Source organism: Eretmochelys imbricata, chromosome 2, assembly GCF_965152235.1.
Source record: "Eretmochelys imbricata isolate rEreImb1 chromosome 2, rEreImb1.hap1, whole genome shotgun sequence".
NCBI lineage: Eukaryota > Metazoa > Chordata > Testudines > Cheloniidae > Eretmochelys > Eretmochelys imbricata.
In genome coordinates, this window is record NC_135573.1 from 195306908 (window position 1) to 195323480 (window position 16573).

The 16573-nt window shown below is 42.6% G+C and overlaps 2 protein-coding genes across 4 annotated transcripts in view; both read right to left on the reverse strand.

Annotated features, from left to right (window-relative positions):
• Window positions 1–16573, reverse strand: part of TGFBR2 (transforming growth factor beta receptor 2) — a 79587-nt gene that overhangs the window by 33542 nt on the left and 29472 nt on the right. For all 3 annotated transcript variants that reach the window (XM_077811241.1, XM_077811240.1, XM_077811239.1), the window contains 2 exons: window positions 15147–15318; window positions 13025–13215 (listed from right to left, as the gene is read on the reverse strand). In XM_077811241.1, coding sequence (XP_077667367.1) covers window positions 13025–13215; window positions 15147–15318 — 363 coding nt within the window. The remainder of the gene's footprint in view (window positions 1–13024; window positions 13216–15146; window positions 15319–16573) is intronic.
• Window positions 9614–11704, reverse strand: LOC144261550 (uncharacterized). The gene is made up of 2 exons (XM_077811242.1): window positions 10867–11704; window positions 9614–10198 (listed from the first exon to the last, which is right to left on the reverse strand). Exons 1-2 carry the CDS (start codon window positions 11384–11386, stop codon window positions 10122–10124), a joined length of 597 nt encoding a protein of 198 aa, XP_077667368.1. The 5' UTR covers window positions 11387–11704; the 3' UTR covers window positions 9614–10121.

Consider the following 16573-nt stretch of genomic DNA (forward strand, 5'->3'; position numbering starts at 1 on the left):
CCAGTTAGTCGTCTCAATAATACTGTGGTGCAGTCGTCGCGGTGTGTTTTTTGCAAAAGCCTGCTATGTTAATAAACTACAATATTAATAAACCTGTATCAACAACATCTAAATTACACTTGCCAGCGATGTGCAGTAACAACTGCATTTTTATATTTTATCTGAAGTCATTTATCTAATAATTTATACCCAAGAGATTTGGGTACTTAAAACCTAACGGGTACCTATGCCAACCTCTACACAAAACACGTATTTTAAAAAAAAATTTTTTTTTAGTATGGGAAAGAAATGCAATTATGCAAACACTGTTACTTCGATCCAAACAGTGTTTTTATTAAAATAAATATGGATTATTTTTCAATCAAACCTTGGTTTGCTTGTAATAATAAAGCTGTATGCAGCTGTGGTGGGATTATATTTTTCACTTTATTCTAAGGTAGCAGGTGGCACTTTATTCTAAGTTAGGAGTGGGCACACCAAAGCAGCAAATGACAGAATGCATAAGAATTTTTGTGAGCGCTCTTTTTTTTTTTTTTAAAAAGACTCTTGATTCACGTATGGATTGGTCTTAACGCTTAATCATATACTAGGACAACTTTTTTTAAAGATTTTTAATGCACATATGAATCATACAACAGTTTTCTTCATGTGTAATTCTGTTTTAGAACTGCTCCATCTGCTATTACATGTCATAAAACATGACAGCAAAAGTAGCTCTGGAAACCAAAACTCCTTTGTCTCTTGAGTACCTGCCTTGAACCACCATAATCTCTAAATTGTGCCCCCCACTATCAGCAGTTACCAGTTGCCTATGTTTGTCCTTATTGAACTTCATCCTATTTACTTCAGACCATTTCTCCAGTTTGTCCAGATCACTTTGAATTTTAATCCTGTCCTCCAAAGCACTTGCAACCCATCCCGGCTTGGTATCATCCATAAACTTTATGAGTGTCCTCTCTATGCCATTATCTAAATCACTGATGAAGATATTGAACAGAACCGGACCCAGAACTGATCCCTGCGGGATCTAACTCAAGAGGCCCTTCCAGCTTGACTGTGAACCACTGATAACTACTCTCTGGAAACAGTTTTCCAGCCAATTATGCACCCATGTTATAGGAGCTCCATCTAGGCTGTATTTCCCCAGTTTGTTTATGAGAAGGTCATGAGAGACAGTATCAAAAGCCTTACTAAAGTCAACATATACCACCACACTCACTGCTTCCTCCCTATCCACAAGGCCTGTTACCCTGTCAAAGAAAGTTACTAGGTTGGTTTGACATGATTTGTTCTTGACAAATCCATGCTGAAATTGATTGCTTAATTATTTGTTCTGAGTATTGAAGTATTATAAATTGTAAGCGGAATTTCTCCTTTTAAATTGAGTGCCAAGTATTCTATTAGGGCTCAGGAGGCTTAAGGAACTCAACACCAAAGAACAAATTGTTCCCATGTTAATAAAATAATAATAATTAATAGAAGTATTATTCCTGGCAGTAAAGTGTCATTTCTATATACTCTGACATAGCAAACAATCTTTTAGAAAAATCTTACATCCGATCTTGCTTCCTATTCATCCCCTCCATCTCCAACTCTTGCTCTCATTACGTGTACATGCACACATCTCTCTCTGACATCAATGTTCACAGCAGAGCTTTCTTACGCTGTTCTGAAAAATAATACTCTCCCACTCACATGGTTTATCCTGATTTCTGTTATGAATGCTTCAATTACACAACTCAGTGTCTGTTGCTGTTTGCTAGTGATTTTATTGAACGTATCAACCTCTGTCGCTTCAATATGTTCCAGCAGATGCCACACATAAAACACTTTTTTTATCTTAAGCCCTAGTTTCACATTGCCCAACTATCAAAATATTGGTCTTGCCAGTGTTACAGTGTATTTCTGTCTGTAATTATTAAAATCTCTTCCATGACAACCTGATAAAAGGTGGGCCACATTCCTACACTATTCAGCTTTTACGTGATACAAATCGTAACAAATATGCCAACCAGGACCATCATACCTGCCTATTCTGACTTTACAAAAATAAATAACTGAGCTCGGCAAGGTTATTTTTCTAATGAGCAGATAATGGTTTTAATAAAACAGACCTCCTCTTTATTTCTGTTTCTTCTTCCCATTCCAGTTTCCTTCTTATCCTTCTAAGTGATTCAGACACTTTTCTTTGATTACATACAGCTGCAGTCCCTGCTTAGGTCACTGTCGCTGCAAATGCCGAAGAGAAAACATGGAGAACAATGCCAATACATGAGTGGTGAGAGGTTCTATGCAATGTTATGCACTGCAATTGACCTCTTTTATGGCAGAGCTTGAACACAATTACTTTCTGAATGAGTTAGTTGAATGGGAAAATAGATTCATGTTTGCTAAATTCCTCTGGAGAGATGCAATTCAACTGTAATGATGTCTTTTTTTGTTGTTCTTTGTACATAAATGTTTGTGGAGTGGCTGCTATTTGTTCGCACACAGGTGTTCTTCATGTATTGCATATGCATACTTGCATGATCACTTTGTACACAAAAAATATGTTGTTGTGACTAATTCTCAATCTGGGGTCCATCTGTGAAGCCAGATATAATCACTTAGGTGTTGAGGAGAGGAGAGGAGAGGAGAGGGGGAATTGGGCAGGGAAGAGGGAAGCACTTTAGAGATCAGAGAGAGATACCAGGCTTAGAAAACATTGGAACATTTTCAGTCTTTTCCTGTGCTCTCTGCAAAAGACAGAACAGCCTTCTGTTTATATAGTTTAGGTCATCCAATCAGGAAACAAACAATACCATGTCACCTAGGTGACCAATTGTACACAATGAGTAATCATAGCACTTAGTACTCAAGATAATCCATAGGTTGTAATTTGCTCAAATGATACAAAGAACTATGATTAATGAACAAATATGGGGAAATTATTAATTTGTAATAGTTGGCAAAAGAAAAAGAATGCTACATTAATCTAAAAAATTGTTCTTTACAAATAGTTCACACAGCTCTGACACTGAAGTTTGGAACTCCATTTCAAAGTAACTGTTCTGATGAGTCAGTCTAAAATGTAAAAAAGCTAAATATAATTATGGTTGGCACTAAAGCTTACTTCCACCTTATGAAGACACATGTATGGAATGTCCAAAACAATGATCTAATCTTGCAGCATACCAGGGAAAAAATTCCAGTTGTTCACAGTAAAGGTACGATACCTAATACTCCTACTGAAGCCTGAACGCTGTAAGATGGTGAACCTCACAAATGTTCAGATAGGGTAGGTGATGTTTTCAGAATGGTGAAGAAAGAGAAATGTTCACACCAAACTAAATACACAGAAGAAACTGAGCTAGTGATGTGGTACAAATTAGTGATCTGTTACAAAGCCTCTGCATTTTTACTCCAGTTCAAATTTGAGGCCCATGGTTATACCTGCATTTATTAAGATAGTAACATGCAAGAGGATGCTACTTAAAGGCTCTAATTTTTCAGATGCAATCTCTAATATTCTGAGTACCATTACAGGCATCCACGCCAATGAGGCTGCAGGTCAGGAAAGGGGAGATTGTCCTCCCCGTGGACTGCATGCTGATCTCCCACTTCCTTTGCAGAAGTGAGAGAAACCAGCCACCTCTGCATCACCTGCACAGGGAGGACAGGTTAGGCCTGAGGCTGGAGGGAGGAGTGCACAATGCACATTATGCTCCCACACTGGGCAACCAATGAGGAATCTGTGCAAAAGATAAGGTTCAAGGATCTTTTAAGATTGAACTTCAGCCAGCCACTCTAGCTTAGGGCTCTGGCATTACATCTTCTTCAGCGAGGTAGAACGCTCCCACTCGTAAATTACTTGACAGGGTTATGGAGACTGGGAAGTGGCATAGTGAAGGGAGAGTAGGGAAAACGTAGAAAAGAAATTGGCAAAATAATGAAAGAAACCTGTATTTGTCCAAATTCTTAGCGGTAGTTTCATTTCTTCAGAATGATTTAAGTTGTGGGAGGGGAAGTTCAGACATTTTCATGAATAATTCTGGAATGAACTATTGTGATGTGTGGGGCTACGTAGCTAGATCTCACCAGGGCAAAACCCCACCACCCCAATCTTGCTCCCACTGAACTCAACTGTAAAACGCCCATTCTCTTCCATGACAACAGCACTGAACATCTGGCAAACCTTTTTCCGAGCCGACTGTTTTGGGGCAAGTCTTTCCCAATGTTTTTGCTCCTGAGGATTGCTTCTGGTAACATTGAAATTAGACATTTAAATAAATAATAATTAAAATAGCCTGGCATTGAGTTTTGCTTTCAGGAGCAATTTTCCACCACAAACCTCTGGTTCAAAATTCTAATTGGTGTGGATTGTTTGCCAGTCAGCCACAATTTTGTCTGGCAAAAAAGAATGCAAGCAGAATAAACCAAAGAGTTTCATAGTGGTTAACTTGTTCCTTTGATCTTTTTTTTCCCCACCGAGCTATAGCATATTGTTTTATATGATCGCGTGCATAAAAATGTTATTCTTCAGACTGATTCCTCAAATATTAATTGAAATGGTAATAGCAAAAAGCACCACACAGCAGTAAAATTACATCTGTGTAGTTAGACGCATATCTGGTTTCAGTGTGTGTGTTTATTCTACAACTTGGCAATTTAAAATTAAAATCTACAGAAGAAACAGGCATTTGATTTGGTTTTACCCAGTCCAAATATTTGCAAAGCCATGACTGAGTGAATCACAATACCTACCACTATCCCCACTTTTTTGATTTTCGTGTCTTAATATGATGCATTATTCAGAGGTTGGGGCTGGGAGGCTAGCCATTCACCAAGAGAGACTGATAAAGGACAACAATTCCATAAACTGACTTGGCTACAAGATCGAGCTGCTTAGCTGTGATTCGTTGGAGCCTAGTAACTAACCTCTTTATGGAAATTAGATCCTGCTGCTACAGCCACAGTTTTCTGTCTCCTACCTCATGCACATATTTTTAGTGGACAAGGAACTGAATCTGGTTTGCCTTTTCAATCTTGCATGTGTACCAAGCAGGAAGAAGAGATTGGGAGCTGATCTCTTACAGCAGTAGGTACACAGCACAGACATTGATTATCAGCTGTATGATTATGATTTTTTTTATTATCTAAATTTTATTGTTGTTAATACATAAAGAGAGTGCTCTGGAGGTCTGAGCCAAAGCTCACTGAAGTCAATTCAATCAGCCTTTAAATCAGGCCATAGAAGGAGACCCTGCCCCATTCTCTCACAAAAAAGAAAAAAATATGCAAAGGAATAGCAAAATACACAGCCTACTATACAAGAAAAAGTGGTATTCAAAAGACAAGAGCAATGCACAGAATGGAGCTGGATGACAGTCATTCCAAAGGCAAAATTATTATAGGCTATTATCTAGTTGTCTGGAGGGGCAGTGGACTAGCTGGCTGTGATGTTCTACTCAAAGTTAAACACAGACAGGAAACCGCATGTCTGATGCTGTAAAAATCGTTTGTCTTCCTTCCATGGCTAACCAGGCAATCAATCCAGCTGGGCTGTTTTCATTTAAAAGAAACACTAACCCACAAGAATAAAAAAGGAATGACAAAGCCTCAATTTTTTCCCCTTGGAGTTGTTTGTGTTTATGAAAGGACTGGAAATGTTACAAATTGAAGTTTTGTATTATTTTATTTTTCATCTGAACTACTCTCAGACGACAGGCAATTGCGGCATATAGCTTTCCCGGTTATGTACTTACAATGGGACCCTACCCACAGGGAAAGTGCTGAATCTACCTCTAAGAATGAAAGGAATTAGAGTAATAAGTCCAGATCCTCATTTGCACTAAGGCCCTTTTACACGACTCTGGCAATGTAAAGGGGCTGTAGTGTAAATGAGAATAAGGCATTCAACGCTGGATTTATGGAACGGTTATCGTTATAACCATTAACAGAGAAGACATGTTTGATACCCAAATTGCATTTAATTATATAACCCCAGGAGAAACCGTTCTAACATGACTAATTTATAACAAGTTAGCCAAAAGCCATAGGGGTGTATAGAAATCCTAGACAACTGATGGATGGTAAGATGGTTGTTACCTTTTTACCAGGAACACATTCGCTTCTCATCTAAATAAAATCAAGACGCTGATTAGTATTGGGGTCTGATTCTGCATTCTCTGTTCACGCGAGAATTGCTATTACTTCAATTGCTATATTGTGTGAGTAAGGACTACTCACATAATAAAGCATAGAAGGAGTGGATCCTTATTGGGTACGTGTAGGACATTTCAGAAATACAAGGACCTTCTTTAATGCAGATATTTGAGCAACACGTGTACGTGCACAGCATGCAGTATTCACATGGAAAATGGATGCACAAAGCAAGCCTCATGTGCACCTGTAAGACTCCAAATTGTGTTTGAGGCTTGACAGTAAGTGAAATCATCATGGGGTCTGATCATTTGCTGTGGGAGAAATTAAATAGGGGTGTGTGTGTGTGTATGTTTTCAGGAACTGGTACAGTACCTGTAGCATCAACTGCTGCCATCCATGATGAAAACTTTATTGCCATGCAGTTTGAGGCCTTGTCTACTCACAAACTTGCACCAATTTAATTAAACTGGTTTAGTTCAATTGGTTTGGTTCAACTGGTACAAAACCTGTGTGGACACACTTATTTTGGTTTAAGAGTGCTTGCTTTTGGTTCAGTTTAAATCTGTTCCTACTTGACTTCAGCTAAACCAAAATATGCATAAACCAGGGAACGATGAGTAGGAGTAGAAAGGTTATATTACCTCTGTATTTAGCTCTGGTGCAGCCACTACTTGAATACTATGTCCACTTCAGGTGTGCACAATTCAAGGGGGTGATCTGATCACAGTATATAAAGGGCCAGATTTTTAAAGGTATTTAGGTGCCTGGTGGGCTTTTCAAATGCATCTGTTGCCTAACACGAACTGAAACCAATGAGTTTAAGGTGCCTATTTGTTTTTGAAAACGCCTCAAGGTTTCTAAATAGCTTTAAAAATCTGGGTCTATGTATGTACCTACACAAATTTAGACTGGAAATATGATGTACATTTTGAACAGTGAGGGTAATTAACCATTAAAACAATTTACCACAGATTTTCCACTATTGGCTATTTAAAAATCAAGATGGGATGTTTTTCTAAATGATATGCTCTCTAATTCAAATAGGAATTATTTTGGAGAGGTTCTATGGCCTGTGTTACACAGGAAATCAGACTAGATGTTCACAGTGGCCATAGAATCTATGGCTTGGTCTACACTTAAAACTTGTATTGTCGGTCAGGAGCGTGGAAAAAAACCACACTTCCTAGAGACATCACTGCGCCAAAAACCTTCTCCCCTTCCCCCGACCCTCACATAGATGCAGGTATACCTATACAGGAGTGTTTCTGTCAACGTAGCAAACACCATTCAAGGAGGTGGTGTTAAAACACCTTTTATTGGCATATGATGAGTCTACCCTCAGGGGTTATGCCAGCACAGACTCTGTAGTGTAGACGTAGTCTATGAAAATATGCCTGATTTAAGCCAAAATAAGCGCGTCTAAATAGCCCTTTGCACCAGTTTAACAAAGGCCTGGTCTACACAGAGATTTCGTACTGGTATAACTATGTCAGCTGGGGGTATGTTTTTTTTTTTTTTTAACCAAAATAGTTGCACCAGTACAACACTTAGTGCAGACATGGTTATACAACTATAAAGGGAATTTAGACTGGTACCATTACTCCTTTTCCCATATACAAATAGCTATACCGGTATAAAGCACCTGTACACTAATATAAACGTGTCTGCACTTAACAGTTAAGGGCATGGCTACACTTACAGATGTAGAGCGCTGTGAGTTAAACCAGCCTTCGGAGACTGCAGCAGGGAAAGCGCCGCAGCGTGTTCACGCTGTCAGCTGCAAGCGCACTGGCGTGGCCACATTTGCAGCGGCATTGGGAGCGGTGCATTATAGGCAGCTATCCCACAGAGCACGTCTTCCTATTCTGGTGCTGTGGCTTGGGGGGTGGGGGTGCGGGGCATTCTGGGTCCTGTCCCAACGCCCTGTGATTTATCGCTTCACATCCCAGCAGTCCCTGTGCTTCTGTCCACATTTGGTGCCATCTTTCAACATTTTTTGTACTGGGCGCTCTGTCTTCCCTTTTGGTCTGCGGGAATGGATCCTGAACTGCTGAGGAATATGCTGATGGGTCTCACCAGCATGTCACGAATTGCAGTCGAGTTACTCCTTAAGCTACAAACTAACAGTGAGGAGTCCGACAATGATGTCGACTCACATAACACAAGATTGCTTGTGGCATACATGGACATGCTCACCACCGTGGAACGCCGCTTTTGGGCTCGGGAAACAAGCACTGAGTGGTGGGATCACAGTCATGCAAGTCTGGGATGTGGCTGCAGAACTTTTAGATGAGAAAAGCCACTTTCATGGGACTGTGTGCTGAGCTTGCCCCACCCTGCGGCGCAAGAACACGAGATTGAGAGCTGCCCTGGCACTGGAGAAGCGAGTGGCTATTGCAATCTGGAAGCTGGCAACTCCAGACAGCTACCGATCAGTCGCTAACCAGTTTGGAGTGGGAAAGTCGACTGTTGGAATTGTATTGATGCAGGTTTGCAGGGCCATTAACTGCATGCTGCTCAGAAGAACTGTGACTCTGTGTAACATGCATGACTTTATGGCTGGCTTTGCAGAAATGGGTTTCCCTAACTGCGGAGGGGCGATAGATGGGACGCATATTCCAATTCTGGCACCAGCCCACCTAGCCTCCGAGTACATAAATCGGAAGGGGTACTTCTCTATGGTTCTCCAGTTGCCTGTGGATCACCATGGGCATTTCATTGACATTAACACAAGCTGGTCCGGAAAGGTGCATGACACATGCATCTTTTGGAACACTGGCCTGTTCAGAAAGCTGAAAGCCGAGACTTTCTTCCCAGACCAGAAGATCACTGTAGGGAAGTCGAAATGCCCACTGTGATCCTTGGAGACCCCGCTTACCCTATAATGCCATGGCTCATGAAACCCTACACAGGGAGCCTTGACAGCAGCAAGGAGCGGTTTAACAACAGGTTGAGTCAGTGCAGAATGACTGTGGCGTGTGCTTTTGGCTGTTTAAAGGGCCGCTGCTGCTCTCTGTATGGGAAGCTGGACCTGGCCGATGACAACATCCCCACGGTTATATCCACGTGCTGTACCCTCCATAACATTTGTGAAGGGAAGGGTGAACGATTCACTCAGGCATGGAACTCGGAGGTTCAACACCTGGAGGCTGAATTTGAACAGCCAGAGAGCAGGGCTATTAGAGGGGCCCAGCGCGGTGCTGTAAGGATTAGGGATGCCTTGAGGGAGCAATTTGAGGCTGAAAGCCACCAGTAATGTTTGGTGCCCCACACAGGAGTGAAGTGCAGTGGTTCCAGTGATAGTAGGATTCTGTGGTTGCTACGTATGATACACTGACTTGCAGTGCCTGTTGCTTTCATGGGCTACGGTATCTTTTACTTAATGCAATAATAAAGAATGTTTTCAAAGCCAAAAAAATCATTTATTGAAAAGAAACACAACTGATTTGGAAACAGAAAGGGCATGACACATCTGTGCTGTTTGGGACGAGGAAAGGGGGTGGGATGGGAACGAGCCAATCACAGATTTGTGTATGTCCTGTTATCATACTCAGACTTCCTGTCTGGAGTGCTGTGCAATGAGTGCTGCACTTCTGGCTGGCTAAAATGCATGGTGATGTGGGTTGAGTGCCGTGGGTAAGGGTCGTAGTTTGCAGGGCTGGGTGGTGAAGCTACAGGTGTTGGAGGCAACTGGATGTTGTGGAAAGTGGGTTGGCAGTGACATGGGGGCACAGGGAAAGAGTTTTGGGACAAGGGCTGCAGGTGGTCGTGGGCATGGAAGTGCTCCGCCTGCATTGCTATGAGCAACGTATCAAGTCCGCTTGGAGCTCCATGATGCTTAGCAGCAGCTCCGTTCTTTAGTGCCAACGATCCACATTCTGCTAGTGTACCCTTCTTTCACTCTCCCGCCACTCCTGCACTTTTTGATTTTCATTAAGGGACTGCTGCATTACTTCATGCAGCATGGTCTCTTTGCTTCAACGCGGCTGCTTCCTGATTCTTTGGAGTCTTTCGGCCGGTGATAACAAAGACGGCTGGGATCTCAAGGTTGCAGCTGTAAAGCCAAAATGCAACACTGAACAGAGGCAGCATTGTTCACACCAGACAGAGCAATGATTCGGCTGTACTTAAAGTCAAGCACAGTGTATACAATAGCAGAAATTGCCCATCCCAAAGCGAGCGCACATAACCCACAGGAGCCCCAAAATGGTGAATAAGCACACGGGCAAGGGGGACTGATTGTTTCACGCCCGTACTGTCCTCTGGGGTTCTGTACCCTGGGGACAGCCAACAGCTGCAGGGGGCCCCTATACTGAACACTGTCCCCACATTTTCCACAGGATGAGTTCATCCTGGAAGATATCTCGCCACTGAGGGTTACCTGGGAAGCAAGGGAGGGTCTTCTACTACAATGCGGCTTCTGCCCTGGCCCATATGCAGCTTGCCTATGTGCAGCAATGGACCCCCAGCCCATCATGACACAGCATCACGGACTTGTTAGCCTGACTGGGACAAGGAGCACAGTAGCTCTGCCAAGGAACCTGTGCAAGCGGATTGCCCAGCTTCTGCATGAGACCTTTGAAGAGATCACTGAGGCTGATTACCGTGATGTGAGAGCACATCAACGCCCTATTTCGCATCTAGGCATGCATGCAACCCTAACCCCCCTTGCCCTAAGAGTCCGCATGGAACAACTTCCTTCCCTGAATAAAAGCCACTTACTGAGCACCTCCTCTGCTGTTTGTTCTTCTGCAAGCACCGTCCGCTGCAACTGACTATCTTCCTCCTGGCTTGAAAACAGCTCCTGGCTGCATGCATCTAGGGATGCCAAGCTGTCCCACTCCTCCTCAGCACCGTCGCTCCCGCTTTCCTCCTCCTCTTGCCTTGTTGAACTGGGCTCTGAAGTGTCTATGTTGGTCTTTGGAGTGGAGGTGGGGTCGCCCCCAAGTATTGCATCCAGCTCTTTGTAGAAATGGCAGGTTGCAGGGGCAGCACCGGAGCAGCGGTTTGCCTGGCACGCTTTGCGGTACTCATTCCGCAGCTCCTTCACTTTAACCCTGCACTGCAGTGCATCCCGGTCATGGCCACTTTCTATCATGTCCCTTGATATCTGCCCGAAGGGATCGTAATTCCTACGGCTGGAGCGCAGCTGGGACTGGACAGCATCCTCTCCGCAAACACTGATGAGGTCCAGCACCTCGCCACTGCTCCATACTGGGGATTGCCTGGCACGTGGAGCCATGGTGATCTGGAAAGATTCGCTGAGAGAACTCCACGCCTGGCTGAGCAAACAGGAAGGGGATTTTCAAAATTCCCAGAGAATTTAAAGGGTGGGTCTGACAGTAGAGGTCAAAGTGATGACCAAAGTGGCTAGAACAGACATTGTGGGACACTTCTGAAGGCCAATCAGAGTGCATTAGTAGTCCAGGGCATCCACACTGGCGCCGTGGTGCTCCAGCCGGGGTGCAGCAAGCGTTATGCTTCTCGTGGAGGTGAATTACCAGGAGCGCTCCAGCTGCGGAGCCCAAGCGCTCTACGTGCCTTGCCAGTGTGGACGCGTTCTGAGTTAGGGTGCCCGGGGCTGCTTTAATACACTCTAACTCGCAAGTGTAGTCAAGTCCTAACTAATCACTGTACTAAACCATAAAGGAGAACAATCTAAACACCACTAATGCTCTTGCTAAGCAAGACCAGACGCTCCAACCAACCTTCACGGTCGGTAAGGAGGAACTAAGAGGGCATAGGGCTGGAGGCGCCTGATATACTGCCACATGAGCGTGGCACTCCAGATGGCGCCATAGCCGGTCCAACAGAGACCTCTAAGGCAAAAATCTCTGACAAATGTACACGTGGGCACACACACCTAGAATGGAATTGACATGAGTAAGCACTCGAAGAAGAACTGTGCTTACACTAGGAGAGCTGCAGTACCCTGGGGAACTTGGGGAGGGATAGTGCCTTTAAGATGGTGTACCCTGGATCCTGTGGTGTGGCTAGTCCGCACTGCAAGGGGCTTGATGCAGTGGAGCCATGGCCCCCTTCCTCCTTTGGAACTATCCCCCCTTGGGGTTGTACATAGGGAGAAACCTTTGTGCTCCCAGAATGCAGGAGCTTTAATTGCTCGTGGTTATAGAAGTTATCCCTAGGATGGAGCAGGCATGCAAGAGTGACTCCTTGTGAGCTCTCCCCTCAGACCCTGCCTAAGAACTACATACAGCCAACTTTGTCCATCTCCAACTCTGCCTCTGCCTGCAAAACAAAAGCAGAACTCATCCAGACCCAAGGATCTGGCTCCAGATTTCTCACTATATGGCATGGCATATAACCGAAATTTGGGATTTTAAATACCAAGTATGCAAAAATTCCATCTGTCCCCCGTGTCTTTCCCCCTCTCCCCCCCAAAAAAAAATTTGGAACAACTTTGAATAGCAAATAAATGAGAGGAAAATTACAAGCTCTTCAGACATTGCACAAATAGACAAAAAGGTAAAATTAGCTGCAAATATTACTGATTATGGATTATTGGATTATCTCCATGCATGAAATGGAATGCAAACTTAACAGAGAGTGACTTTTAGTAGAAAACCAACCATATAATTAAGGAATGAAGTTATGGGTACTCCACAATGTAAGATTTCCCACTGGATGCGGTAGGATTGAACCTGAAAGCACTCTGGCTCAGGCATTGGGTGCAACCATCGGGGAGCCACAAATTCAATTTAATGAAATTTATGGAACTACATTGCTTCTTTGGATTCTCCTCAGTGGCTGAGGAGGCAGGATTTGCCCCAAGAGGAGGTTCTAGACCACAGGAAAGTCCTAGAAAACAACCCATGTTGCCTGGCAGCAGGAGGGATGGGAGAAGAGAAATTAAACTGACCTTCTGAAAAGATGATCTCATCATTACATTCTTCCTCTTTACAGGAGCACATGAACAGCAGTCCACCAGCTGCCTTTTTCTCTTTCATAACACAGGTTTTTGAGCCAGGGTCCTCCAATTTATGTTCAGAGACTGGCAGAGCAGGATCATGACATATTGTTTCTAAAGTTGTGTTTGCATCATTCTGTCTCCTAAAAATGAAAAGGAGAATTAAAAACCAAAACCAAAAGGAGACAATCCTATCAAGAGAATAGTTACGACTCTTTCTGGGCAAAATTCACCCTGTTGTGAAAGTTAAGCTTATATAGTCTTACTGTAGCCTCATTGCACAGGGATGAATTTTACCTTCTGTGGGCTTGTCTACACTGCGGATTTGTGCACTGCAGCAGTTCTCTCGGTATATAACCAGGGGACTTCAACTGGAGCACAGTTAGGCCAGCACTGAATGCTTTTGAAAAAACAACACCCTAACAATTCAAACTAAAGTTAAACTGAACTGCTTGGAAACCCAAAACAGACTTGGTTCAAATTTGAGGCAAAGGTAAATCATCCTTTCATCTGAACTGGTTCAGTGCTGTGTCTTGTTTTTGTCTAGTTCCTGTTTCTTGAACTTCCACGGTTATCAAGTAAAATGTGCTAAGCACTGGATCCTCATTGCAGTCTCGTGGTGAAGAGATCCCTTTAAAAAAATCCACCCCCCCACAACATTGTTTCTGTGGTTATCAGCAAAGATGCCAAAAACCTTTGGAAAATTTTAATTAAAAAAAAGAATGATCTCTGCAAAATCTGTGGAATTTCAGGGTGTTTTTTCCCCTAAGATAGTTTCAGCAGTGCGTATGTATTTTAAAAATATAGGGCTGTTACAAACCAGTTAGCTCCACTGACTTCAACAGAAGTGACACCAATTTACACCAGCTGTGAATCTGGCCCATACTTTTGATGCTTTTTTGGTCCACCTCTAACATTTCATTATGCAACATAAGAGATGGGACTAGAAGGACAACTCAGTTGTATTTATTGACTCATTAAACTGGCTTGCCTTTGCTGTTTCTAAATACAGTTGCATTAACAATCCAGAGAACCTCAGACTGCACTGCAGCCACTTTGTAGCACACAGAACATTTATTTTACTCATCAGACACAGAATAGAACATTGCACTATTTCTACATTTGATGTGTCCATGTTCATTCATGCTGGACACCTTTTCAAGTGAACGGATGCAACAAAGCCATGGGCCTCACAGGATATTTCTAATGATTGATCATTTTTTCTAGATGTTCCTAATTAGGCTTCAGCATTAACATTCAGTGACATATACGGAAGGTTTGCAAGTTTTCTATGCTGTAGCTTCTGCCTGGTTGTGAACTGAAAAAAAAGACAAGAATGTTTTGGTTTTCATTGTCAATGCTGGCTTCATGACTAGAAGGGCAAGAACCATTTAATTCTAAATATGAACTGAAAGCTTAGATTCATCAAACACCTCAGGAAAGCATCACACATCATTGAATTTTACATGCCCATGGTTTCTTTTGTCTCAGGTATAGTTAAATAATCTCCAAGAGTCACTATATTTAAACAGGAGATAGAAAAAAGGATTCCTTTATGTATACACTACTATACACGTAAAGCACTTCCGCCCACACACTGTACATAAAGCTCCTGTGATAGGCACATATAATCTAAATGATAGCATCAGTTTGTTGTTTAATGGTTTAACTTGAAACGTTGCTTTCCTCCATTCACAACAGATAACACAACCATGATCTACTCTTAAGAGTCTCAAATCTGTTTCTACTTTCAGTGTGCTGTGGGTGGATGCAGTTTAATGGGCTGAGGAAAAACAACTCTTTTTCAACAGCAGCATAAGCTGGAACAGAACTGGTCTAAAAAACAAAAACAAAACAAAAACCAACCTTACACATTTCATATCCGAATTTTTGTTAACCTCAAGCAATTCTAGCACAGAGAAGAGTCAGGGGCAAGAGAATACAGTCTGTCATGGTGGCTGCACTTAGACTGAATGTTCCAGAAGAACGTTTTGAATGTCTTGGCAGTAAGAGCAACTTCTAAATGACAGAAGTAGACCTTCTTCTCCTAACCCATAAAAAAGAATGAACTTACCATACTGCTACACAGACTTCATTCTCCTTCTCACAGATGGAAGTGCGGTTGCAGTTGCTATTGCAGTGACCTTGCTGTGTGCAGGTTGTCACCTCCACATCACAGAATTTACACAGAGCATGCATTTTGTATCTATTTTCCTTCATTTGTTCCACAGGCAAGATACCATCAGCTGGAGGAGAGAGAGAAATAAAACACCGTCGTAACATCAGCATATCAGACTGCATTAGAGTTCATCACAATGGACAGTTTTACTATCAGTCACAAACCCCCCTCAGTAAGTCAGGGATATCTCAAATTTGTCCAACTGGAAGATCACTCCAGCAACATGCCAGGAGCCATTGGTGCTCTCTCAAGTCCTGGTTTCCCTCAGCTCCTGTTGACTTCAATGGAAGTGAAGGTGCTCTGTGCTAGGAAGGACTGAGCCCAGTTTGAGTTTCATTTGCATAAAAGAAGAAAGTTGCATCTATCCTTATTTTTAATACAGAGGTGAGCCAACAAGCAATATGTTGCAACTTTGTTCTGAGCAGCTTGGCAACAGAGGATGACATAAGCACGGCATACTGGGAAAGGAGTGTACTTGGGAGACACCATCATAACTCTAACCCAGGGTGGACACTGTGGGCTTGTCTTCATTGCACTGTTACCTTGAGCTATAACTTGAGTGTTGTCCCTACTCTGATTCCTGTCCACATACAAAAATCCCTAGCTCGAGTTAAGTGGTGCATTCAACTTGAGCCAGCTGGCCCTTTGGGGGCATAGGTTGAAGCATGAGTACTGATGATACTTGTGCTAGTAATGCAGGGAGGACTCATCTACTTTGTGCTGCTAATCCAATCATCTTGAGCGAACTCTACAGTGAAAATACGCTGTAAAACTCTAAATTCCAGTTGACGCATAGGCTGAATTTCTGGCTACTGCTCCTTGACACAGTCACTGTTGGGATGGGTAGCAGTAAAGGAAGATGAGACAATTCATCCCATTGAGGCCCCAAGTATGATTTTCAGGAAGCATATTTTTAGTTCAAATACTATTTTGAGATCCCAACATGACTGCAAGGAACAGAAAATGCCTAGGTAGAGACATATTTACTTAAAATAATACGCAACTATCTGAGATGGTGAAGACTGACTATAATAGTTTCAATACAATTCACCCATAAAAGTATGTAGAGCCAATTTAAACAGATATCAGGTTTTACTGATTACAATGCTTTCATTGTAGCCACCTGTAGATGAAAACTACAGTAATTTGATGCTATATGTCCAAATGGTGTTAGTCAACATACAAGAGGAGATTGGAGATTCATAAAATTCCCACTCCTCCACAAGCACTACAATCAATATCGCCCCCTAGAATTTGAAAATATTTACCACGTTTAGAAACACTTTTCAATAAGAATTAAATATACGTGGCTGGATGCCAGA